The 25,917-nt window shown below is 38.7% G+C and overlaps 1 protein-coding gene across 1 annotated transcript; it reads right to left on the reverse strand.

Moving 5' to 3' along the window:
* LOC139717188 (uncharacterized) lies at window positions 1–25,917 on the reverse strand. The gene is made up of 9 exons (XM_071628687.1): window positions 23,817–25,917; window positions 11,460–11,606; window positions 9,648–9,833; window positions 8,972–9,370; window positions 8,256–8,417; window positions 7,083–7,207; window positions 3,568–3,836; window positions 3,321–3,399; window positions 1–1,189 (listed from the first exon to the last, which is right to left on the reverse strand). The coding sequence occupies exons 1-9, from the start codon at window positions 25,734–25,736 to the stop codon at window positions 433–435; spliced, it is 4,044 nt and encodes a 1,347-aa protein (XP_071484788.1). The 5' UTR covers window positions 25,737–25,917; the 3' UTR covers window positions 1–432.

The following is a 25,917-nucleotide window of genomic DNA, read 5'->3' on the forward strand; positions in this document are numbered from 1 at the left end:
ACTACTACTACTACAGTCATCATTATCATTACTGCTGTAATTGTATTAAAGGTATCACTACATGCAGCGCCATTTGACCGTGTGTGGATGAGCAAGCACACCTGCAGATGACATTATGGAGGTATTGTACTTTGTCATTATTTCTTATTTCTGTTGCAGTTTTCAAGTGTGTTGTCTGCTATCAATGTGCTTATATGCAAGTTTTAACATTAAAAATCAATTTACCTTTGAATTACAATGTATTATCTACGGAGTAAAACTTTAAAATCATAATACACTGGAACGAAGCACTGACTGTTAATTGGTCGTAGAGGGAGTGTTCTGTCCTCAGTTCACGGGGATGTGAAACGGGCTGAGAGCGAGTTGAATCAGAATGCCTATATTTTGTACTCTGAATGTGTAAACTGTCATTGAATGTGTTACTCTATGCATTTAAGAATCTAGGTAGAGAGTTCCAAAATTACTCTCTTCACAATCCATTTCAGAGAAATTCCGCTGAGCATCACTTGGATGAAAACTGTCATCATTGGTATCATCACCAAACACATGGGTGGCCCCATAAGATTTACTCTTCGAGATAACCACTGTAGAAGCTGATTCAGATGATAGCTCCATATTCATCATTCGACTATTTCTATTCTTTGACGTCAAGTCGTAGAATCCTTTCACCCTACCAAACTTTTGATACCACTTGACTGCCTTTTCCTCAGGAGATGTTTCAAAGTCGACATGAGAGTCGGCCAAGGGGTGAGACCGGGAGCGAGATCGCGACTGACTATCTCCCGTGGAAGCTGTGCTGGTTGAATCCTTCGGAGGTGGGAGGCAGCAGCAGAGTGCTTTACGCCACTTGGCGCGGATAGCTGGTCTCCTCAAGCAGTAGAAGAGAAATATGAAGACGCCCTGGAGGGAGTTAAAGATGATGAAGATAACCTGAAAAGCCACGGTTGCTGCCTCGATGGACGTGAGGAATCCAAAGATCCAAGTCGTTCCCATGACAATGATAAAACCCACGGCATGCTGCACACGCTGTAGGTTCTCCTTGTATTTAGGTCTGGTCATCCGCTTGCCATCCACTCGCTGCGAGAGGCGCCGCATCACCATCGTGAAGACGATAGTATCGTATATGATGATGGTTGCTATGGGAACCAGAACAGCGCCCACAAGTGGCCATTTGTTTAGAAAGCCACACCTGTTGAGAGACAAGGGAAATTGATTTCACAAGCTGGCAACCGAGATGTGCACTAGGATATCTCGTTGTGCATCGTCTGTGAGTGATAACGACACTCAAATAATTTGCAGTAAAACTGTGTTATTTGTGTATTGCAGGGGCAGATCCAGGAATTCCGTAAAGAGGGGGCGCGTTTACAAAATTAAAGGGGGGCGCACGCACCCCTCCCCCATTTTTTTCTTTTTATTTCTTTTGTTTCAACAAAAAATAAAGGGGGCGTGCGCCGGTTGCGGTCCTCCCTGGATCCGCCCCTGTATTGAAACGTGGTAAACCATAAAACTATGTCGTCTCAAGAAAATTTTTTGGATTAATCAAGTCGTGAAAGAGCATATTCTTCGGGGAAACTGTGTTTTAAAGTATCATAATAACATATAGAAATAATACGTTCCTTACAATATCCTGATATCCACATTTGTTTTGCGTAAGATCTACTTCGGTTCCCGTGAATAGTAGGGTATCAAAGAGACTCCAACCCCAAGCACCTTCTGATCTGGAGATTCTCCCGCCTGAAACCCCTAGCAAACAGAAGACTCCATCTTCATGTGCGAAAAGCGCGAAGTTCCCTGCTGCCGGGGTCCAACTGCAGGGTTCTAGATGTTATCTCGTGCTATCTAAGGCTTATTTTTCTGCACACAATGACACTGAGTTAAAAATCATTTCAAGCGGGAGAAATTAAAGCTCAAGCGGGAGAATAGGAGATTTTTCCAAAACTGGGCTTTCGGCGGGAGATCTCCCGTCGAGAGCGGGAGAGTTGGAGTCTCTGGCATGATGAGATGAGTGCGATGTACTACAGTGAAACCCCGTTATAACGAGGTCCGTGGGACGGCCAATATTACCCGGTACCTCGTTATAACCGTACGCTTTAAAAACAAAGAAAAACATTATGGAGTCACATACTTAAAAGCAATCAAACTTATGAGCAGTATTTGCGTTATTACATTACACAAGTAAATAGTTCATTATTATAGAGAAAGAATAAAAAGGAATCATTCGTGAGTTGATACCAAAAGAATAAAAAAAAAGAAGGGGTTGAAAACGCGTTCTCTAACTTCCGAAAAATCTCTTCGCGTGTGTTGTACATGTGTTTCTACACCTATCTCTTCCTCGTGTATAGGACCATTCTGAAAGAATGAAAATATCTTGTGAAACACAGTAAAATGTTTAATAAACAAAATCACATTGTATTAAAAACGTTTGTTTCTTTATTTTCTGAACATGGGAGCACACAGAGTAACATGTATTATTCAACGTATTTTACACTGTGTGCGCCCAGCGGGATCGCAATGATTACAGTAATTATTTGGGCTGTATTCCATGATGTTTGCGCCAGCAGAGGTTGAAAATGCGTTTTGTATTTTCTTCCCAAAATCTCTTCGCATTTTCATGCCTTCTTGAAAGGTGCACGACATGGTTGAATTCGTGATCCTTTCTACGCCTATCTCTTCCTCATTATAACGGACCATTCTAAAAGAATGAAATTATTCATTTGTAAAATACAGTGTGAAATGATAATGAACATCAAGATGATTTCATTAATTATTTCGGCTGTAATCTTTTACGCAGTGTACACATCAATGTTTCCCAACCAGTAAAACAACTGGAAGTCGAAACTAATATGGAAAGGATTATGATAAGCTGCACATGCATTCCAAAAATATATTTCTCCATGTTCTGTCACCAATTTGTTTCACTGGATGAAACATTTTTGAATGAGTATTTTTTTTTTCACATTACGGACTGGTTTGAGCTAATATCAAGTAGGCCGCATACGCGTATCTCGGAAAAAAAAATCAAATGATTATGTTCAAAGACTAAAGAACATCGGACGGTATCCGTGTGTCTTATCGCATGGTTTATGAGAAAACATGCAAAGAACGGTACTCGGCGTTTGTCACTGTTAATGGAGGATAAAAGAGGGATAACGGCGGGACAACTGAGCCTAGCACATTAGTTTCCTCTTCCCGCTTCGGATCATTCATGTAGAGAGACGGCATGGGGTTCGCTACATTTTAAGCGAACTCGTTATAACGGGTAGCTGTTAAACAGCAAAATGATTTTTACTGCCTACATAAATGTATAATGTGCATCTCACTGTTGGGTGTCCACATTGTAGCTCATGTATTCGGTCCTTGCTACTCCCGCGGCTATTCCTACTATCAAGGCAGGGGTCCCTGTACGTAGATCAAACATTGATATAAATATGTCACTATTGATTAATGTCAAATGTTACGTTACCATAGGAAGACAGAGGAGTTTGACAAAATGAATTTGAAAAATCAAGATCTACAGCGATAAAAATGGTCAGAGTATAATATTGCATAATGTATCTTATTGCTCACCAATGGCAAATATTGCTGCTTTGAGCATGAAATGTTCTAGTCCCATCTGAACAAACACTTTGATGACCATGAGGTAGATGTTAAGACTCTCTACGGCCATCCAGCACAGCGCCATCAAGAGGGAAAAGTGAAGCAGTCCTACGATGACGCCACATATCACCATGGAAACTCGATTGACGGAGAGCAGTACGATGAAGACAGTGTAGAGACACAGCAGGGAAGCACTCAAAGACATCAGGATTTTATTAGGTCGTAATTTGCGTAGACTTCTATAAAGGAGAAAAATGTAAAGAAAAAAAATGACTCACATATTTTTAATCACATCAATAAAATATAATGTAAGAATAACTCATGTTTCTTCTTTTCTTCGTCGATACGTGAGTCGTGTTATAAAGGGGATGGCTAGTAACCGATCAGTGGGAATCGATGGGAATGCTGGGGGATGATTGTTCCAATTCTTGTGGGATTCATTTAAGAGTACATTATACATCTATTGTTGTGTGAAAATTATTTGGCCCAGAACGGTCTCATATTCAAGTAATGTGCAGTTTATTATCGTTAACGGGCCGTTAACGATCACCCCGTCACTGTACAGGCATGCTAACCTGGAAACATTAAACTGCACATTACTTGAATATGAGACCATTCTGAAGCAAACAATTTTCACACAATAGATATATAATGTACTCTCAAATGAATCCCACACGGATTGGAACAATCATCCCCCTGCATTTCCACTGATTCCCACTGATCAGTTGCTAGCCATCCCCTTTAAACAGTTTCAGGGTAACCGGGAACGAAAGTGAGGGTGGCCGAAATTGGACAGGGCTGGATATTGTCAAAGAGGAATTGTTGGGAGTGAAAGAACAATATGGCGACTGATCAAAAAGAAGGTTGTAATAATTGACAGGAGAGAAGAGGAAGGCGAGGAATGAGAAGAGGGAGAAAATGAAGATTGAGTGACTCAATGACGTGTCATTTGAAATGATTATAACAAGGACAGATCATGATATCAGATAGTTGTTTAATGTCATGTAAAGCTGTTTTGTCTACTCAGAAGTCTCCTATAAAATCCGTCTGGCATCGAAGTCTGTGGACATGGAGAAATTAGTGTTCAATATCACGTTCAGCCGTTCAAACAAAGTGTCTATGCTGTCTCTACTAGTCGTTGGAATATAAACTACGAAGAATTATTTTGTCAAATAAGCGTTGCATTCCGTGTAGCTGTTTGTAGTCGTTCATTGATAAAATACTCATAAATACCTACAATATTAAGTACATCAAAGTAAACAGTTGACGGATCTATAGGTTTTCCCGGTCAATTTCATACTTTTGTCATTCAAGTTCCTATTCCGAGCATTCGATTTCACGCATTCCACGTTCGCAGCACTGAATCAGCAATCAAATTCAAAATCCGGTCATTCGAATTCACTCTCGGAGCATTCAAATTCACTATAGGAGCATTCAAATTCACTGTTGGAGCATTCAAATTTAAGAGAGGAGCACGCATTTCATCAATGAGCATTCAAATTCATGTCAAGCTGGCGACGGAATCTCGTCGGTCATTCAAATTCGTGAATAGGCAACCATGTTCCAAATAACTGCATTCAATTTAAAAGAAGTCCTGAATTTAGTTACTTTGGGGCCGAGTATGCATGTGTTTCTCACTTGGCTTTGAATATATTGGGATTTATGATGATTATTTATTTTGCAGTAGAGGTTCATCTGTTAATTGATAATTTTGAACTCGCGCTTAGCAAATAGGAATATACAGGCACATTTCCCTGGGATTGGACATAAAATGGAGGTCCCACGTGTAAAAGAGTCACAACTCATGCACGTAAAAGATCCCACTTTATTTATTCATCGCAAAGAGCAAAACATCTAAATGGACCCCATATGGAAGACCAGCTTTTGCAGCTGAATATGGGTTATCCAGCCATCTTCTTTGATAGAAAATTAAAAAACAAACAAAAATTAGGCACTGTATAGGCCTACAGACGAGCATAATACGGAAGGTTGAGTGACACTTTCGAGAAAAAGAAAACAATTTCGACTATATTGAAACTGATACATGAGCATTTTTACGTGTTGTCTGTTGTGTATTGCTGTGTTATTGATTGAATTTTGCGGGACTATGTGAGATCATTGTGTGTCAGTTTGTCTTAAATTGATGAATTGTCATTATATGGTTGGTGTTGGGGCGTTGTCAGCATGCAGTATCATCAAGAAATATGATTACTAGTCGTTTTGTTGTTTGGATGCAGTGCTGATTGGACATTGCAATTTGAAATTTATTGAGATGAAAAACAAAGAATACATGAACAGAGAACAATGTAGAACATGTAAACAATCCTAATTACACTATATGCAAGCATTCATTGGTTGTGTTGGCCCTTTTTCCTTTCTTAAAAGTCTCATACATTTTCCTCGTTAAATTGATTGCACGAAGTAGGAACTTGATCGCCTAAAAATGAATTTGAACGCTCCAAACAAGCTCATTGAGACTACCACGTGACTATCGTATGAATTTGAATGCACGAGTAGGAAAGTCGGTGCTCGCATTTTGAAATTGAATGCCCAATCGTGAATTTGATTTCACGAAAACGAAATAGAACGCTCATAAATGAAATTGGTCGCTCGGATTCTGAATTTGAATGCCCCAATATTTTCGCGGGCGTGCGCTGCGTGAATTTGAATGCACATTAATGAATTTGAGTGACAAAAGTATGAAATTGACCGGGAAAGCCTATACTATCAGTGGTAACTTTGAGGACTCTAGCGAGGTGAAATAAAAGTCTCCAGTGACGAGTTCTAATCACTGGTTCAGGACAGATGTAAGGTTTGATTTCAGGGAACAATGTATGGTATACTCAGTAAGGGGAAAGTGACAGAGTATCAGCAAACAATGTGCTAACTATCAGTGGACAGGGAGATGATATATTAGTGGACAGTGACATGGTATATAGTGGACTGTATGTGGTATATAGTGGACTGTGTGTGGTATAAATGAACAGTGTGGTATCAGTGGGCGTTGTGCTGTCTCAGTGGACTGTGAGATGGTATATCAGTGGACAGTGTGTGGCTTCAGTTGAAAATGACTTGGAATCAGTTGATAGTCACATGGTACCGATAGATAATGACATAGTATCAACGGAAAGTGACATGGCGACAACGTTGATGTGTTTGTGTTAAACTGAGTGTGTTGCTCCACCAGTTTGGGTTTTTCCTAAACTAACAGAGAATACTTTTTATCGCTCTTCGAATTTGGTCCTTTGCACACATTCGCGAGACCTTTGCTCGTCTCAAAGAAGCTACCTTCGGCAATAGGTATACATGCATAACTTGGCAATATGCATGCAGTCAATATCAGGAAGATCAAAAATTCGGTTTTGACATTATACTCTTGACACTTGAAGAGTGTGATGCATTCGTTTTCTTTCAAATGGACAGACCGATGCAAACTTTTAATTTTGAGAGGAATGTTTTTTTCTGAGAACGGATGGTAACCTCACCTCGTGGTGAGGAACGTTGCCAGGGTGACGATGAGACAGACAATAGACAGACAACATCCAACATAACTCATGACCTCCAACACGAAATCTTGATAGCTGGTCAAAGTAGTTCCTCCGTGGATGTCCTGAGGAAGAAAGTCGGAGTAGCGTTTCGTGATATCACCGTAGTACAATTTGACTAAAGGAAGACATCTTTGCAAAACCAAAGTGTAATAGCCTTCACAGAGTAGAATAGATATTAACCATGCCATTTTAAATAAACACGTAATTTATAGTTCTCTTCGGCGTAAATCTCATATGTTACCTCAGGCCATGATTCATCCTATTTAACCTTAGTAAGAGCCACATAGTGGACACGGGACGAATACTTTGTGACAATATTTTTAGTATACTTTATCCAAAACTTGTTTGTATATAAAGCTTAGTTTCATGTTGACTATGCGTAGGGTATCAGCGAGAGACAATTCAGCCTCATAAAAAATGTCCATGGCTTATCATGCCGCCTGATTTACAACAGACAAAGAGGAAACACTTCAAATTTATGATATATGGCTTATCAAACTGATAGCGTGATATGCAGAAGACACTTTGCCCTGGGCGTAGTTTGCAACCATAGATTACTACAACCACACAACGCAGTGGGTTAAACATGACGTCATATTAAGGGCACCACTGAAAGGAATCCGGAAGTGTACATGATAATTTATGACTGAACTTTGAACCTTAAACATAAAGATAGAGTCTAAGAAATTCAGAATCACTACTTGACATATCTTAATGAGTTGTTACGAGATGGGATGTAATGTTCAACATCGCATTTAGACTACACTGGGTATAGAATGAACGAAAGTGATGTCGTCTGTGATATAGGCTTCCTGTCCGTAATGTCATAAAAAGCCTTCAGTAATTGCACGGACAGGTGCCATCATACGGAGATGGACTCTTCTCGCCATGACGAACACGCTTTTGCTTTGAGTCTTCTGTTTCATGAATATGAAATGAACACATTAGCAGTGGGCTTATTATCAGTACTAATACAGCGAGACGGTTGTAAGTCGCAGCTAGAAGTTAATTGCGTACAGCTACTTCTACGAACTTGTGATCTACCCTCAAAAGCAAAGCGCAAAGATCTTTGACTTGTACAGAAATGATAGATTTATTGTTTTACGTTACCATGAGGATGGCGAAGTTAGTGAGGTGATTGCAATGACACATGAGCTCGTCGACGTCGTCTGACTCGACCAGGTAGCATCCTTTTTGTGTCCAGTTCCCTCGACCGTCATCGGCCTCGAAGTCCCAGGAGACGCATAAAGGGTTTGTGACGTTCGTGACATTCTGCATTTAACATTAGCACACGAACATACAGGCGATTACAACAAAACCTACGTGATCATTATGGTGATGGCGGTTTTCTTTCTGCGATATGAGAAATGTATTCTTACAACGGTTGACAAACATCATAGTTATTGTCCTTCATTCTTTTTAAAAGATACACACTACGTGTAACGCTCTCTTACAACTCTAGTAAAAAAAGTGCTGGAACATGACAATACCTGACCAGTTATTCTTATCCTTTCGTATTGCTACAGATTATGACAGAAAACCTTATTTAGTTGGTCTACACTAACCGCTATGCACACTCCATTCCTTTGGGAGAGTTGAGGTACAGTGGATTAGGCTCTGGACTTTATAAAACGGCGATATCCCTCCCTTGGGCACAATGCTCCCACGAACCCCTTGATGTAGAGGTGAGAACCACTAAATAATGTAGTAATGGCAGGGCCCTCTGAAAAATTTCAGAAAGTTATATTGGAATTCACGAAGGATTCGGCTAGAATGAAGATAAAGCGTCAAAGATTGACACTCTTTAATCTCCACTATAAGCTCACCTCTCCGTCTGAGTTGACGAGGGGTAAAAATGTCCCCTCCACTGGGTCCGAGAGATTTGCTATAGGTACTCCATTGACAGTGGCCGAAATGATTCTCGTGTTTGGATTCCTTGTGAAGTCGGGATTTTTCTCATTGTAGTCAAAATACCACGAGGACAGGAACATTGATGTCGTGCGGTATACCACAAATGAAACCCGGGTAATATTGCCATCGATCCTGCTACCAAGTGACGATGGAAGGGTTAAACGCGCTTGGGTTGTTACTTCACTCATCGTCACATTTTCATCATTTGCAGGGATCACCACTATCTCATCCGGCTTTAGGGGTCCGTCCGGATCATTAGTTGCATAGAGGAAAGTAAGTCCAGCGTCTAAATCACCTGGTGAATACTCTGTAACCTAAGGAGGAGTAAATCAGATATGGGAGAATAATGTAGAGGCAACAATCAGGGAAAGAAACAACCCCCAAGGAAGTATTGAAGCTATGTGACATCGCTCTAGCCCTTGGACTAATCTATGGTAAACTTTAAGTTTAAAGTTAATTGAAGCCCGGTTAATCGCCGGTACGTTAACCTAAACTCGCGTCAAACTAACAAAATGGTATGAATATAGCTTTCACAAGTAAAATTGTTGAATCGGAACCAAACCAAAGTTGAATGACCTAGCAGTGGATTACCTGCACTCCGACGTTTTCCTGTACGTCTTTGTAGGTGCCATTTGTAGCGGATACATTGACGAACATGAGTTGGCTTTCGAGGGCCTGCACCGCCCTATTGGTAGCCCCGTCTTCGGCTGCTGATTGGAGCTCTTCCTCGCTCACTGCCATCAGGTTGCTAACAGTCTCAACCACAGCCGTAGTCACCTGTATCAAGGAGACATCGAGGAAATATCGAGGGTATCAAGTCTGCTTGGATATAAGTCTGTATGATACATAACAATCAGAAACTTGTTTGAATATAGTGTATATGACGGGTGCTGTTCGTTATTCCGACCGTTCGTTATTCCGAAGGTTCTTTAATCCGAAAATGAAAAAGGGTTCGTTAATCCGAACATTTGTGGCGTTATTCCGAAGGTTCGTTATTCCGAAGGTTCGTTAATCCGAAAATGAAATAGGGTTCGCTATTCCGAAGGCTCGTTTATCCGAAAATAAAATAGGGTTCGTTAATCCGAAAATGAAATAGGGTTCGTTATTCCGAAGGTTCATTGATCCGAAGTGATAAAGGTCCGTAACGAACCTTTGGAACAACGAGCTTTGTTTCATTTTCGGATTAACGAGCCTTCGGAATAATGAACCTTATTTCATTTTCGGATTAATGAACCTTATTTCATTTTCGGATTAACGAACCTTCGGAATAACGAATCTTCGGCGTAACGAACCTTTGAAATAACGAACCATCGGACTAAAGAACCTTCGGAATAACGAACCACTCACGTGGTGGATCTGAGAGTCTCAGCCGCAGCTTGATAGTTTCCATCACTCGTGATGACTTCAAAGAATCAAAAGAACATTGAATGCTAAGGTGATTATAACGGTTAGAGCTCACCTTGAATTTTCTGGCAAAATAATAGCAGTCGAAGTCCGTAATATGAAGAATTTTGCAATAGTTATATCTCTCTCCAACAAGGATAGGTTACACAGAAACGCGTGACAATTTTGCTCAGATCTATGTAATCACCTTTCATGAAATCTGGTAATTTTTTTGGTATCATTTTGAATTCCATACGGTGAGTATTGAAAGGAGGAAATGAAATAAAGATTAATGAAAAAAATGGATGATTATGGCACACTTTAATCGCCTCGCTGTTCAATTGCAAAATATAAAGCAATAAAACATTAATGATTGCCATCGACATATTTCACCGTGTGACAAGATAATTGGTCTCAACATTGATTAACAGGACCTAAGTATCGCTGATTAAATCTCTCGGCGTAATGGATAACAGTCTAATAACACGCTTCACGTTCCGCTTTCGTCCAGGGCACGATGTCTCTAAACTATTGGCTTCCAGACCGAGTAAAGAGCTCGAGTTGATTTTTTTCAAGGTAGTGTTCAGGGAGTGACGATAATGACATTGTGTAGAAGACATTGCTTTTGAGAGACTGGTGCGACAGGGGGAAAGAAAAACGTTTCTTTTCTGACTCTATCTGATTCACATCATACTCCACTAAAACCTACTCAATGCTGCTAGTAATGAGTTTACATATGAATATGATTCAGTCTGCATCATGATAAGCAGACAAATGTGAGTTTTATCTAGTGTCAATATGCCAGCGGCGTTCTGTAGAGATCAAGTTGAATTAGTTTGTTCCATTAAAGAGATGTTGTACCATTAGAGCACCCGCATTAAACAACCGATTTGGTTGAAAATAACAAGAAAATGCATGAAATGATTTTCTTCCTTGCTCTATTCTTATTTTTACACCTTCATCCACTTAATTTTCTCCAGGCTATCTGTGTCATCACATGACATGATAACCCCCTCTCACCTGTGGTTCAGATGAATTAAGAGCTGTAATATTCTCCAGAATCTCGGCTGTAGTGTCCACGCCGTCGGCCGTCATGTCCTCGGCATCCTCCGTGAGTTCAGCTAACTCCTCCGCCACCTCCTCAACATTGTCCTCCGTAATCGGCTCCTGGCGAAACGTGACGAGGAAATTATACGGAAGGGAAAATAGTCAAACGGATATAACTTAGAAAACTCATTGACGTCATTATGACCTAACATAAGGACACTGCATAGGTCCTACATAATAAAAAAATGAACAATTGTATGTACTTTAAATTTATGAAAATGATTATATCTACAATAATGAATATTGCGTCAAAAAAGGAACATATTTACAATAAGGAATGTAACTGTTTGGACTGTGAATTCATAATTTTTTTTTCTGAAACAATATAAACTAATACTATTGTTGTGTTTAGCACAGTTACATTGCAAAACGCACTGGTTGTTTAACCACCCTGCCAGTTCTATAGTAGTTACATTCACTCTGGTAACTGTGCTACCTTTATCAAAAGACCTTTCATCAATAAATGATTTCGAGAAGTGCACCATTACTATTCTAATGAATTTAACATTTTCTATGGCACCTTTTATCTACCACTTTTTATCTACACCGTACACTAAAAAATAATCAACCCATTTGGCAATAATGTGTTTGGTAAGTACAAGGTTTAGTAAAATATTCTTTTGGTATGTACATCTGTCTTTCTTTACTGAAGAAAGAACACAAATAAATAATGGAACTATCTCCAACTTCCTTCAGCGAGCATAATGTATGTAAACATCATTCACTGAATCTCGCGAAAGTCGGTTGTTCCTGACGGGGAGGGCCTAATCTATGAAATCAGCAAGTAAACCTACACAACGTAGTTGCATCGGTGTCACTTAAAATGAGGAAATATGCGTCTCAAAGCTAAGTCTTCTTTTTTAATCATTATTATTGGAACAAAGACGATTTGACCATGCTGCTGCATCCCAATCTTGTTCTGATATATCCTTCAAACGCAACTTCAAGGTTTTTTAGTCCCGACTACCTTCCCTTGTGATAAAAATCTTTCCGTAACCTGCTTTCTGTCGTATATCTGTGCAATGTAACTTATCCATTTTGCCGTGAATTGTACAATTGGATCTCAAAAGAGTAAGCTATAAATGAAGAGCTTGCAACCAAAAGGCGCTAAATCCATTGGAAAATGATGGATTCAGCGCCTTTTGGAAGCAAGCTCTTCAAATACAGTGTACGTGTCCTCCTCACATTTCACAATTCTGAGCCAAAAGCCAATCATTCTACATCTAATATGACTTTGGGAAGTGGAGTGCCCAGTTTCTCCATACTCCATAAGCCATGGCATCTGGAGTAAAATCATTTACCCTCAAAATAGTTCTCAAAACTTTGTAAAAAAAATCAATATGAACAATATCGTCATAGCCCTTTCCTTCACCACTCATTATTATGTCAGTATTGGCAACATCCGATCAAATAATTCTCACTGTGTATCAAGGGATAGTTGTAATATTTTTGCTTTTCCCAATAATTTGTTCAAAGCTTTCCTTGCCTGGGATACCTGCCTTGTGACTATCAATTTGAACGTACACTGAAAGAATTAATTCGTAGGTCATCCTCAAAAGTTTGTCAAGTAATTTGTCATGAGTGGTATGACAACTTTTCATCACTCACTACAAATGTTTTTACTCGCAGTACGATTCTTTGAAATGTAATTACGAATTAATATCATGTAATGACGAATGAAAATTCCCGAGTGACAAACGACAATGTCATGACGAATCTTACATTTGTTTAACAATGATTCAGTACAAATTCGCATTGTCACCCGAAGTGGTACTGTACAAGTCTTCTTAAACACTACGAACTTCAGTTCATACATTACGAATCAGGTAACACTGATCGCCCAGTTTCATGACGAATTAAAATCAAACGGGTTTCTAAATCTTAAAATGATTTGTCATGCATCATACGCGCCAAAATTACATAAACCTGTGTAAAATCATAACATAGCCATGGGTACCGATCGAGTGCGCGCAGCTGCTAGAATGGATTTTGTGCACGTGCGTGCTGCATGCATATGCATGCAGCTCACACGTACACACATACGTACTAGCTATTACAGCTACGACCCGCGCTGGCGGCCGACGCATTCGAGTACATACAGTATTCGTCGATCATTCGCTTCAGCTTCGTCTTCGATATCTAACTTAGATCGCTTTTCTAAACGTCTGACGTCCAGATGAGGACCTCCAAATATTAGTGACTTGTAAGTAGACGAGATCTATTTGGCGTTTTTGATACTTGAATGAATTTAGTGTTACTTTGTAGGTTGATGTGCAAAAACCATGTACTGTACTGTTACTTTAATAATGTCATTATGATCGCTGTACTGTACAGTCTGTAGAGTCTAGTACAGTAGTGTCGCTTGATAAGTAACAAGCGCAAAATCACGCATGCTAACAATGGTGGGGGCTATATTAGTATTAACGTTACCGTGCTTTTTTTTTTCAAGCACATCAGTTATCTAGAAATTCGATAGTTGAATGTTCCAAATTGACTTTCTCTATAAAATTCAAGCATTTTTTTTTTCAAAAGTAAACATTTTAACTTGAAATCGCGGTGTCAGTAATCTAGTCAAGTCCTTCCCTAACTATACATAGCCCAGTTGCTGCTACGGAGCAAACGTACAGTATATAGGTTGTGTACATGTACACTGTACGTAGATTCACATAGCGTAGTTGTATTACAAAGAGCGTCTGGTCGGGCTAGGTCTAGTCCTTCCCTAAACTGCGACAGCCCGCGCCCTCGCACGTAGTGCGAGGTGTGGATATTAACACAATGTCACAGTCTGTATTCTTCGCGGTTTTAAAAAAGTTAATTTGAATATGTACTAAAGTAGCTTCGATTACTGAATAAAAGTGGCGGGCTTCGCAATGTTATTGATGTTTTCTATTTGGGTCACAATTGTCAGCTTTTTTTTTTTTTTTTAAATTGGGCACTTTTAATATCGGTGCCTGTACCGTACTTAATATACTATAGTATGGTTAGTGGACTAGTACTAGTAGTAGGAAGGTGTATGATTGAAGGTACCACCTATCCGATTGTCACCCTAAGGATTTGTATCCTGTTTATTCCAAAAGTATAAAACAAATTCACCTAATTCTCATCTCAAACATGCCATCTCCCCTGCAGTTTTGAATGTCGTGACTGTTTCGTTGATTCTGAGTCTCCATTTTAAAATAACACAATTTTAGTGCATGCGTTCCATTTTCTTCGCGCAGCTCAAAAGGGGACGTAATGATCGGCACCCCCTCCCTCCATAGGTAATACACGTGAATTTCACAGCAATGCGTCATTACTGAGCGGATGTCTAATATTGAAACGGATTTGTTAGTTTGTGAGTTAGATTTTCATTTCTTCGTTTTTATTGTTTTCATAGCTTATGGCACTTATTCCCCGACGTACCTTTATACGCAAACAGCCATGATACGCAGGGTGCCGATGTCAAGGTACCCTGCCAATAGGTGGTACCCTTACCATACTGCTACTTAACATACAATGCAAATGCTTCAGGGCCCTCCCACTGTCATGGGAGGGCTCTGGGGTTAGTCCTTCCCTAAATAGGCCCTAATATTTTTTTTTTTTTTTTTTAATGTGTGTGCGAAATTGGGCCCTATTACTGTGCAGCATTCCCTGTTACTATGAGGTTGTAAAGTGCAGCTGAGTTGAGAGACCAGAGAAAAAGAGAGAGAGAGAGAGAGAGAGAGAGAGAGATTGATACATTTCAGTGGCAAAGCTACATTCCATGTGAAAAATGTTAAAAATCATTAGACTTTAATATCCTAATAAATGTATTTTGATTTATCTTTTTGCTCCTTGCTGAATTTCGTCGGATACATGGTAGAGAGGAGGGTATCATCAGTCTGTGAGATGCAGGACTTAAGACGCAAGCCGCAACAATCCTGCAAAGCTGCATTGCTACAACAGTCGGAGGGGTAAACCTACTTCGCCTGCAAATTGGACTGATGAAGTCATTGAAGATATCATCAAACTGGATGATGGAGATTGAAGGAAAGGCAAGTTCTTGGGTGATTTTTTTTTATTTATTTGTTCATTCTTTAAAATTTATGATAAAGTTTTTTTTTTTTTCATAGAACGCATATATTCACAGGCATAGGCAGTATACATTTTATTTATTTTTCTAAATTTATGATTTCAGTTTCCTGATGTAACCCATAAAATCTCAATTCCTAGGCTGCACATGTTTCTAGCAATGCAACCTTTAACCTTTGTAAGATAGAGGTGTGGGAGGGGGTCCAGCCCCCAACTGATGTTCCCAATAATTTCTTAATGCCCAAAGATAATTTTCTGATTTGTGTTTAAGATTTTTTGGAATGTTGTTCTCCTTCAGTTCTTATAACCCTCATTTGTTATGTTGGTTTAATCACTAATGATATTGATTTGTGTTTGCAATGGTCAGACAAGAGTCTGAAATTGATCACAGTCAATTCACTTATCAAATGTAGTCCTATTTTCTTTCCCCCCCCCCCTTAATTATAATAGATGCAGAGTCAAAGGCTGCTATTACTGTCATCCCGGTGTTGCTGAAGGAGAGTGGCAGCTTCGTCAGACAAAAGGTAAAAGAAAAGGAGTCTTCAATTTATAGTAGACTTTCTATTATTACACAAGTTAATTTGTGGGCAGGGTGGAAAATTTCCCACCATCTTGTGAAAAAGAACTGAACATATTTTTGAGGTTCTCTTGATATTTATTAATGACTCTGCTCAATACATGCAATGGTTCAGTCCTATTCTATGTAACATTCAAGTAAGCAAGATATATGAGTCTGTGAATTGTGTACTGTGATCTGAAACTTGCCACTGTTATTCATGTCCAAGAAGGCACAATAAACTAACTAATGTCTTGCAAACACCAGACAGCTGCATGATCTGATGGCCCCCATAAAAATAGGGATGGTAAATTTATGGTAATTTCGTATGTCAGAAAACCTTTGTTTTTATGTACTTGTATTCATTTAATTGGTTTTTTGCTAATGATGAGTAGATTGACCATGATTGTTGATTTTGGCTAAGTAGTTTTGCTACTATACTACCTTCACTTATTTCTGGAAACTATAGGTCATCTTGAAAATCATTGCAGTGGGAACCATGAAGCCACAGTTTTTGGTTCATGCATTCACTGAGCCATGACATTGGCTTCATTTAAATGCATATGAATGCAGGCTTATACTGTTACATGACTCGGTGAGCGTGGTCATGTGAGCTCTATTATCTGCATACTCATGAAATGCCTGAAATTCTACAATTTGGGGGGATACACCCCAAAGATAAAATGATATTTAGAATATCATTGTCTGTTGTAAATGAAATAATTTACTAATTTACTAATTATAAAGTGCTGTATTTGTAAAATAATAATAAAAATAAAACTGGATACTAAATTGGCTTCATCTTTGTCTCTTTTACTTAAAGAATGACGACACGGTAGATCCTGTCTCGATGTTGACGGATGAAGAATCCCCACTGGACTCCACCGAGTTTACGGTCAAAGTTGAAAACTGTACTGTCTGTGCAGTTGGTGACATCCTCACAGCAACCGTGTTGTCCTTGGCTTGTTTCTATGTATTTCATTTACATTACTCTAGGAATGTTCAGGGGCCCGTTGCATAAAAGTTACAATTATGGTAACTTGGTAACTAGCATGACAACTATACCCAACAGCCAATCAAAATAAAAAATTCCATGGAAGAAGATACTCGAGTTTTTGTACCCCCACCCACACATAGTGTGTATTGGGTGGGGGGGGGGGGGGTATATAGGAATCACTCTGAGGTTGGATGGCCAGACGGTCGGTTGGTCCATTGCAAAATCTTGTGGATCAAACTCCTCTCTCATTTTTTGAGCAATTGACCCCAAATTTAGCATGTGTGACCGCTATCAAAGGTAATGTACAAGACACCTTTTTCGTTAGTATCGCGTAATGCGTTGCCATGGCAATGGCATATTTTCATAAAAACTTGTGACTTGAGCTACTTTCTCATTTTTTTAGCAATTAACTTCAAATTTGGCATGTGTGACTGGTATCACAGGCAGATGCGCAAGACAACTTTTTCATGAGTATTTCGTAATGCATTGCCATGGCAACGGAAGATTTTCGTTAAAATCTTACAAAATGTTGTGGATTGCACTACTCTCTTAGTTTTGCAGCAATTCAGTTTGAATTTGGGATATGCGATCAACGTAATGAATATTTGTGCAAAACACCTTTGATGTGTGTGTTGATAAATCTGTTGCCATGGCAACAGCAGTTTTTTTCTTAAACAATCAAATACAAAAATGTGTGGATTAGCCTAACTCCTTCAGTTTTAAAGCATTTTGCTTTGAAATTGGCACATGTGACCACTATGGTACGTAGATGTGCATATTTACTCTTTTGTCATTGTTGATCAATGTGTTGCCATGGTAACAGCATAGTTTGAATGAAAATCATATGAAAATATTCAGTTAATTCCCTCAGTCTTAGAGCATTTGACTTGAAATTTGGCACACATTGCCACCATAGTATATAGATGTACAAACTTAATCTTTCGTCAGTGGTGAGCAATGGGTTGCCATGGTAACAGGGTTTTGTTTACCTAAAAACATAAAATATTGTGGATTCAGCTAACTTCCTTTAGTCTTCGAGCATTAAGCTAGAAATTTGGCACACATGACCACTGTGGTACGTAGATTTGTAAACGTAATCTTTCATTGGTGACCAATGTGTTGCCATGGTAATGACATATTTTGAAAGAAAATCATACAAAAATATGGATTCAGTTAACTCCCTCACTCTTTGAGCATTTGGCTTGAAATTTGGCACATGCAACCACTATACGTGTAGCATAAAGATGCGCAAACTTAATCTTTCGTCAGTGGTGAACAATGCGTTGCCATGGTAACAGCATCTTTTCACTAAAATGCATACAAAAATATTGTGGATTCAGGTAACTACCTCGGTCTTTGAGCATTTAGCTTGAAATTTGGCACATGCGACCACTATAGTATGTAGATGAGCATACATAGTCTTTCGTCATTGTTGATCAGTGTGTTGCCATGGTCACAGTGGATATATTTTGAATGAAATCATGCAAAAATATTGTGGATTCAGTTAACTCCCTCAGTTTTTGAGCATTTGGCTTGAAATTTGGCACATGTGACCACTATAATAGAATATAAATGTTCAAACTTAATCTGTCATTATTGTTGAACAGTGCATTGCCATGGTAACAACATTTTTTCACCAATAAGCATGTGCAGTCGGCCAACTCCCTCAGTCTTTGCGCATTTAGCTTGAAATTCGGCACACCTGACCACTGTGGTACATATATGTGCAAACTTAACCTTTCATCATTGTTGATCATTGTGTTGCCATGGTAAAGCAAAGTTTGAATGAAAATTATATAAAAATATTGTGGATTTGGGAAACTCCCTCAATCTTTGAGCATTTGATTTAAATTTGGCACATGCAACCATTATAGTACAGATATATGCAAACTTTATATTTCATCATTGTTTAACAATATGTTGCCATGGTAACAGTGCATTTTGAATGAAAATCAGACAAACATTTCGATTTCATCGTAACTCTCTCTGTTTATAGCATTTTTCTTCAAGTTCGGCACATGTTACCTCTACATTACCTAGATTTGCACAAAAAATCTTTTGTCAGTGTGGAGAAGATGTTGCCATGGTAACAGTGTATTTTGAATGAAATTGATACACTTATATGGTGAATTCCTTTTAACATTTGGCTTGAAATTTGGCACATGTGATGGCTATGTATTGTGCTAACTTCATTTTTTTTCTTAATGTCCAACATTGTGTTGGTATGGTTACACAATTTTCAATAAAAAACATAGAAATCGATAGACATTCCAAAAAATAATGTGTACTATATGTTTTTCCACAATTTGTATTCCACAATGTTGTTAAAATTGAAGTAATTGAATGTGTATGAAATAATATAAACTGTTCAAATTAATAAATGGACATTAGGATGTTGTTATTCCTTATATCCCCGTGACGCAATCTGTTCCTTCTTCAGCAGTTAACCAAAATGTTAAAATGTTGAAATTAGGTATAATTTGTGAACATAAATTCTACAGTTGCAATGAAAGATTGTTAAGAGTATGTATACCTAAACATTCCTAGAAATAATCTGTACGAGATGTTTTTTTTTCCACAATTTGTATTCATCAATGTCATTAAAATTCAAGTAATTGAATCTTTACAGTTTTGCTCTGTTTTGATGGAAATCTGCTCTCCTGATGATAAAGTGGTTGCTGATATTATTTCTGATTTCCTGTATGAATTGATTTTTGTGCCAAACAGTATTCTCACAATGTATAGATAAAGTAAAATTACAGTAGCTATTTGTTTATGCATGACAAACGCATAATCATACTCGACAAACTACTGCATGACAAATAACTTGTATTACACATTCATTCTTTGCATGACAAATGAATTTTTATGCATGACCAATTAATTTTTGCGCTCTACGAATTAATTTTGGTGCACTACAAATTAAATTTCTTGCATGACAAATGACAAATTAAAATTTGTCAAATAAGACCACTTTTCACGACAAATAAATATTTGTCATGACTAGATGAAAATTTGTCAAATAAGACCCATTACACTACGAATTAAAAGTTGTCACACAAATTTGTCAAGTAAGGCCACATGCATGACAAATTACTTGACAAGTTATTAGTTTGTCAAATAAGACCACCTGTATGACTAACTTTAATTTGTCAATTGACTAAAAGATATTTTCAGTGTATACATACAAAGCAATTCTGAAACAACGCGTGCTGGCTCATACCGTCATATCACATCTATACCGCAAGACTTCTCGCTTCATTTCCCCTTTCTTTTGGACATGTTAAAAAATAATCGGCTCAAGCGTATCTCTCCGAATCCAAATGAATGGCTAATTTATTTATTTATCTAATTTATTTTCTGATCTTTTGTCAGGGTAGCTCATTCACCAATAGATAGTGGTCTTCCATGGAGCCCTGAATAATATCGATGAACATATTATGTACATTGAATAGCAAAACGTTGTTTGTTGTAGCCCAGAATAAATTTGGTGTATTACTTACAAATAAAAACTAATGAAAGAACGCCACTAACATGTTAGGCTATTCAAGTATTAGCAAGGGATGCGAACGTATTTTCAAATTTCAAATTCGGTGGGCATTTGTCATTGGCTCGATACGCTCTCCAAGTGTGACGTGGCCAAAACCAACTGTTAACCAATTAAAAAAAAGTCCTTTCACTAATGTGTATATGAGCTAATTGTGAACGGGCTTATTGCATGGTATCCCCTCTCTACCGGGTCTTAAAGCGAAATGTCATGTGATGGATAGTTTACCAATCGGGTAGGACCAATCTTTAGAAGCGTTGTACTCTCCTTTCTACACATGATGCGTCGAAGAATTAAAACTGAAAATGCTTCTCCCAAGCGTTGCTGAGGCAGCGCTTTTAGATAAATTAATCATTAACTTGGCTACATTGACCACAATACAAATCCGTACTGACTATCTCATGAAAGTTGCAGAGCGAATTATATATCAGTGCTTTCGCAAAGAGTGGTTTTTTTTTCGATTATTCAGTATTATTGGGAAATAACGCATTTGAGGAGGCACTACACTCGTCACAAAGTAATTAGGCTTCTCCACTATATTTTTAAATATTAAACTCTTGAGAGAGTTTAATAATTTACATTGTGTTTGACAAATGTATTGCATTCTGGCGGCATTACGTATTTGCATTTCTCCCCCATGTCACCAATTGCACGCTGCATTGAATGCAACCGAACCTTAAAGGCCTGCAACCGAACCTTAAAGGACAAGTTCACCTTCATAGACATGTGGTTGAGTGAAGGCAACAATATCAGTAGAACACATTGGTGAGAGTTTGAGGAAAATCGGACAATCCGTTCAAAGTTATGAATTTTGGAAGTTTCTGCTCAGTCACGGCTGGATGAAAAGACTACTATAGTTTGTGATGTCACATGAGTACAACGATATAAAGAAAGAATAAAGAAAATTCAACATATTTCCATTTTTCTCGCAGAACAAAAGGACATTCGACTTCTCTCTTTCGGAAGGTAGGGGGAATAATATTACCCTTAACATACGTCAGTAGCAAGTCAAAGAAATGTGCACTTTATTCAAAAAGTAAAGTTTTGTGAAATTCTCTTTTTATTTTCCTTATATAGTTGAAGTCTTCTCTTCCAGCAGTGACTGCGCAGATACTTAAAATATTCGTAACTTTTGAACGGATTGTCCAATTTTCCTCAAACTTTCACTGATGTGTTCTACTAATATTGCTGCATTCTCTCAATCCTTATGTATATGAAGGTGGACTTGTCCTTTAAAGGCCTAATTTACCATTTGCAGATGAAACAAAAACCCAGCATTAGTGCTTTAAAATAGTTCTAAAATGTGGATTAGGGATAGAACCACTGCAGAAATTTGAATCCGTATAATCGATGTTAAGTGTTGTTTAATACACGAAATGTGAACAATAGTTATGATAAAATGTTTTCATACTAAACCGCCTACAGTTATGCTTTATTGAGAAAAATACTGATCTCCCTATATTGTAAGCTTTATTGCGAAAATTTTTTATGGTACGATGTTTCTGTGATAAAACAGACATACACATATACATCAAATGTGATATTTTGAACATTTTTGAAATCACTTCTCCAAAAGGTAAACTGGACCTTTAAACATAATATTAATGGAAAATCACGATTCAAATCTCATGAAAATAGAAATGAATTTGCCATCAACGAGGACCCGATATGAAATTCAAAATGGGTGAGGGCATGGTGGCATCGAAGTATACAGTAATAAGTGCTCAGTGATCAAGATATTACACGGGCTGTAGACAAGATGTCTCAATTCAGAAGGAAGTGACGTCATAGTGTTTTCTTCTTATAACAGGCCCCCCTTCAAAATATAGAATAGCATAAGGGAAAAGGTCTCCAATATGACTTGCTACGAAACATCAGAATCATAATCAAACATTATTTCCTTTGTTCAGTGCTGAGAATTGCTGTGCTTGTTAAAAAAACTGGAATTACCAAAAATTCGTCCGATACTTTACAGTCACAAGACTAGGATATGTTTCTCGAAATGAACAATTACTGCATGATGCTAAAGTAAATTACAGATAATAAGGTATACATAACTTTCTTTCTTTTTCTCTTTAATGAAAAGAATGATAAGAGGGGTGTGTCTCACGGTACTCTCTTTTCGTACCTCATCAATATCTTCTATTTTCACACCTGGCATGATATACCCACTGACAATAATGTTGTTTTTCGGTTATTTCTATACAACGAAATAGTTGACCACATCCTAAGATGTGGACATGGCGGTTGAACATTTTCAGTGCGTATGCTTGCGAGAGTTTGGAAAGTTGTCATGCTGACAATAATCTTATGATAGCTGACGTCTTCGAAAGATCCTGTGCTGTTGGAAGACTTGCTGAGAGAGGACACACACACACACTACACATTCAAATACTTCTCGGCGAATAGAACCAGTTAGAGTGCTATTCCTAATGTGTACGGTACCAAAGTAATGAAGTGAACAAGACTTAGTCAGGTTGAGACAAAAATAATACAAATAGTCATCTTTATCATTACCATCATCATGATCACTAGCATCACTCTCATTACCATCATCGCAGTCATTTTATCATCACTACTATAATTATCATTCAGCAATCGACTCACATACATGTATCATCATCTATCAGCTAAATTAAATCAGCTGGGTTAAACGAAGAGAGAGAAGGCTGTCTATTAAGACGATCCTTGTTAAAAAAAGTAAATCAATCCTCGCTTTGCTGGAGACATTCTCTTGGGTTCAAACCCCGGCCGCGTCATACCAAAAGACGTTAAAAGATGGGAGTTGCTGCTACCTTGTTTGCCGTTAAACAGTTGAAAAGGTTAGAGCAACGTCGATCTGGCGCTGCTCAGTGGCTGCCGGGCCCACGATCAATTGGGCAAAATGAATTTCCATTCTTGGACAATAAATTTGGAGTTTATATCCAAAACAATTATTATTATTATCATTATTATTATTATTGTTTCTCTTCTGGCTTAGCTGGCCCATGGAGCTACTTAGGCTGGCCCAATTTACAGACCAGACAGTCATTCGAGTACACTGCTAAAAACGGCAAATTTGACAAAAGATTATTAACCAGATATTACGGTACTCAACCTGGAATAAGTTGCCATACGTACTTCTAAGAGGTCCTTCAACTCGTCATCCACCGGCCGCTCAGTCACTGGCATCGTAGTTAACCAAGGCTCTGTAGCAAGTCTTGTTGTTGCCAATGTTGTTGTTCGAAAACGTGTTGTTGGTTCAAGAGTTGAAGGAATGTTGGTCGTGACTCTGTCGGTTTGTGGGATGGTGGGTGTTGTCTCTGTTGTGAGAAGCGGGGTTGGATCAGCTTCCGTTGTTCTACGTGAAGTGGTAGGAAGAGTACTAGGTTGCGGTTGCGATGTTGTTACAGCAGTTGTAGCTGATGAAGTTGTCGATAGATCAGTTGAAAGTCTCTGGGTTTGTTCTGTTGTCAGAGAGGTAGCTACACTAGATTGTGCTCGCGATGTTGGTATAGCAGTTGTAGCTGAGGCTGTTGTCAATAGATTAGTGGAAGGTCTCTGGGTTTGTTCTGTCGTCAGAGAGGTCGATGAGTTTGTCGAGTTTGTCGTCGCAACAATGTCTGTCGTTGGAGAGGTTGAAGCAACAAATGTAGTAAGGTTGCTTGTTTGAGTTGTGGACAGCATGGTTGATCTGGGGTTCCAAGTGTGCGTGGACGTAACATTGCTCGATGTGGGTGTGCTGGTATCAAACTTCACTTCTGTTGTCGACGGGAGTTGCGTAGTTTGGTTGGTTAGGTTTTGGGTTGAGGATTCTGTTGTCTGTAAAGAGTCCGTTGTTGCATTGGTTGACCAAGAGGAGGTGGGTATTGCAGTTGATGTAAGTTCATCTGAGGTGACAGTTGTGTTTGGGTTTAGTGACTGCGTAGAAGGAACACTACCGTTAGTAGGGATTTCAGTTGAGTTATACTCACTTGTAGTCGCCAGTGTAGGGGTGGAATCTGTTGCTAATTGGGTTATATTTCCTGTGACGAATGCGGTGACATTTTCAGTGAAAAATGTGGTAAAATTCTCTGTGACATATTCGGTAAAATTCTCTGTGACATATTCGGTAAAATTCTCTGTGACATATTCGGTAAAATTCACTGTCATGAATTCTGTGGTGCTCTCAGTAATATTGTCTGTGATGATTTCAGTAAATTCTGTGAGGAATTCGGTAACGATTGCTGTATTGGTTTCAGTCACATTTTCCGTGACAACTTCGCTAACATCCTGCGTAACAACTTCGGAAACAGTTTTTGTTGAAAATTCAGTGATTGAATCATTGAAGAAGTCGGTACTGACGTGCGTAATCAACTCCGTAGCGTTGATTGTTGTGTCCCAATTTTCAGTGGTGGTTACAGTTTCGGTAAATATTCTTTCTGTCAGATCTTTTGATACCATGATCGGTGATGTACTTGTACCCAAGGTTGAGGGATCTAAAGATGACGTCTTTAAGGAAGTTTTGGACGTATTTGACGAATCAGTAGTGACAGTGGGAGTGCTATTTGTTGATGTCGAGGCGTTAGTGGGGTCGGATGTCTCAGCAGGTGAAGTTTTAAGTGACACAGCGTCAGTGACTTGCAACGTTATTTCAGAAACAGGTGACACCGTTTCCGTTACAGGTGATATTCTACCAGTTCCAGGTGGCGTACCGCTAGTGGTTGAATCATTAAATTTCGAAGTGTTTCCATCTGTTGTAACATTCACCATGTCCACTGTCGAGCAGTCAGAGCACGGAGAAGCTAACGTTGTCAGCTCATCACTTTTGGCAATAAGGGTGAAAGTGATTTCATCTGTACTGTCATAAACAGGACTCGAAGTTTCATCCAGTAACAAGGCTACTGCTCTGGGCTCTCTCCGTGAAATCTCTCTTGAGAGAACATCAGGCACGTCTTCTGCGACGGCTACATGCATATTATCCACCGTGTTTTTCAATGACGATGTTAGTAAGAACTGATGATGGAGCACTACTGCAAGAGTCACGATATACCACAAGTAACAACTTTTATGGATAGACATTGTCTTTGATTGAAGATTGCCACTTCTGATCACAATGAAAAAAAGTCCTCTTGTACATACAGTTGCCCCGTTTACTGTTTATGCGAAAAATAGCGCCTTGGTATTATCGACATCACAGTCATGAGCGAGATATCATGAACGCCACAAATTTCCGCCTAAAGCAAAATGGGCCATGCACGCC

This window comes from Diadema antillarum, unplaced genomic scaffold, assembly GCF_040938485.1.
Source record: "Diadema antillarum isolate AM-2024a unplaced genomic scaffold, OU_Dant_1.0 scf00000072, whole genome shotgun sequence".
NCBI classification, from domain to species: domain Eukaryota; kingdom Metazoa; phylum Echinodermata; class Echinoidea; order Diadematoida; family Diadematidae; genus Diadema; species Diadema antillarum.

Coding starts and splice junctions, on each gene's coding strand:
- LOC139717188 (XM_071628687.1), bottom strand. CDS start 25,736: ATGTCTATCCATAAAAGTTGTTACTTGTGGTATATCGTGACTCTTGCA. Junction 9,371..9,647: donor AGGAAAACGTCGGAGTGCAG/GTAATCCACTGC, acceptor ACTCCTCCTTAG/GTTACAGAGTATTCACCAGG. Junction 1,190..3,320: donor TACAATGTGGACACCCAACA/GTGAGATGCACA, acceptor GTCTCTCAACAG/GTGTGGCTTTCTAAACAAAT.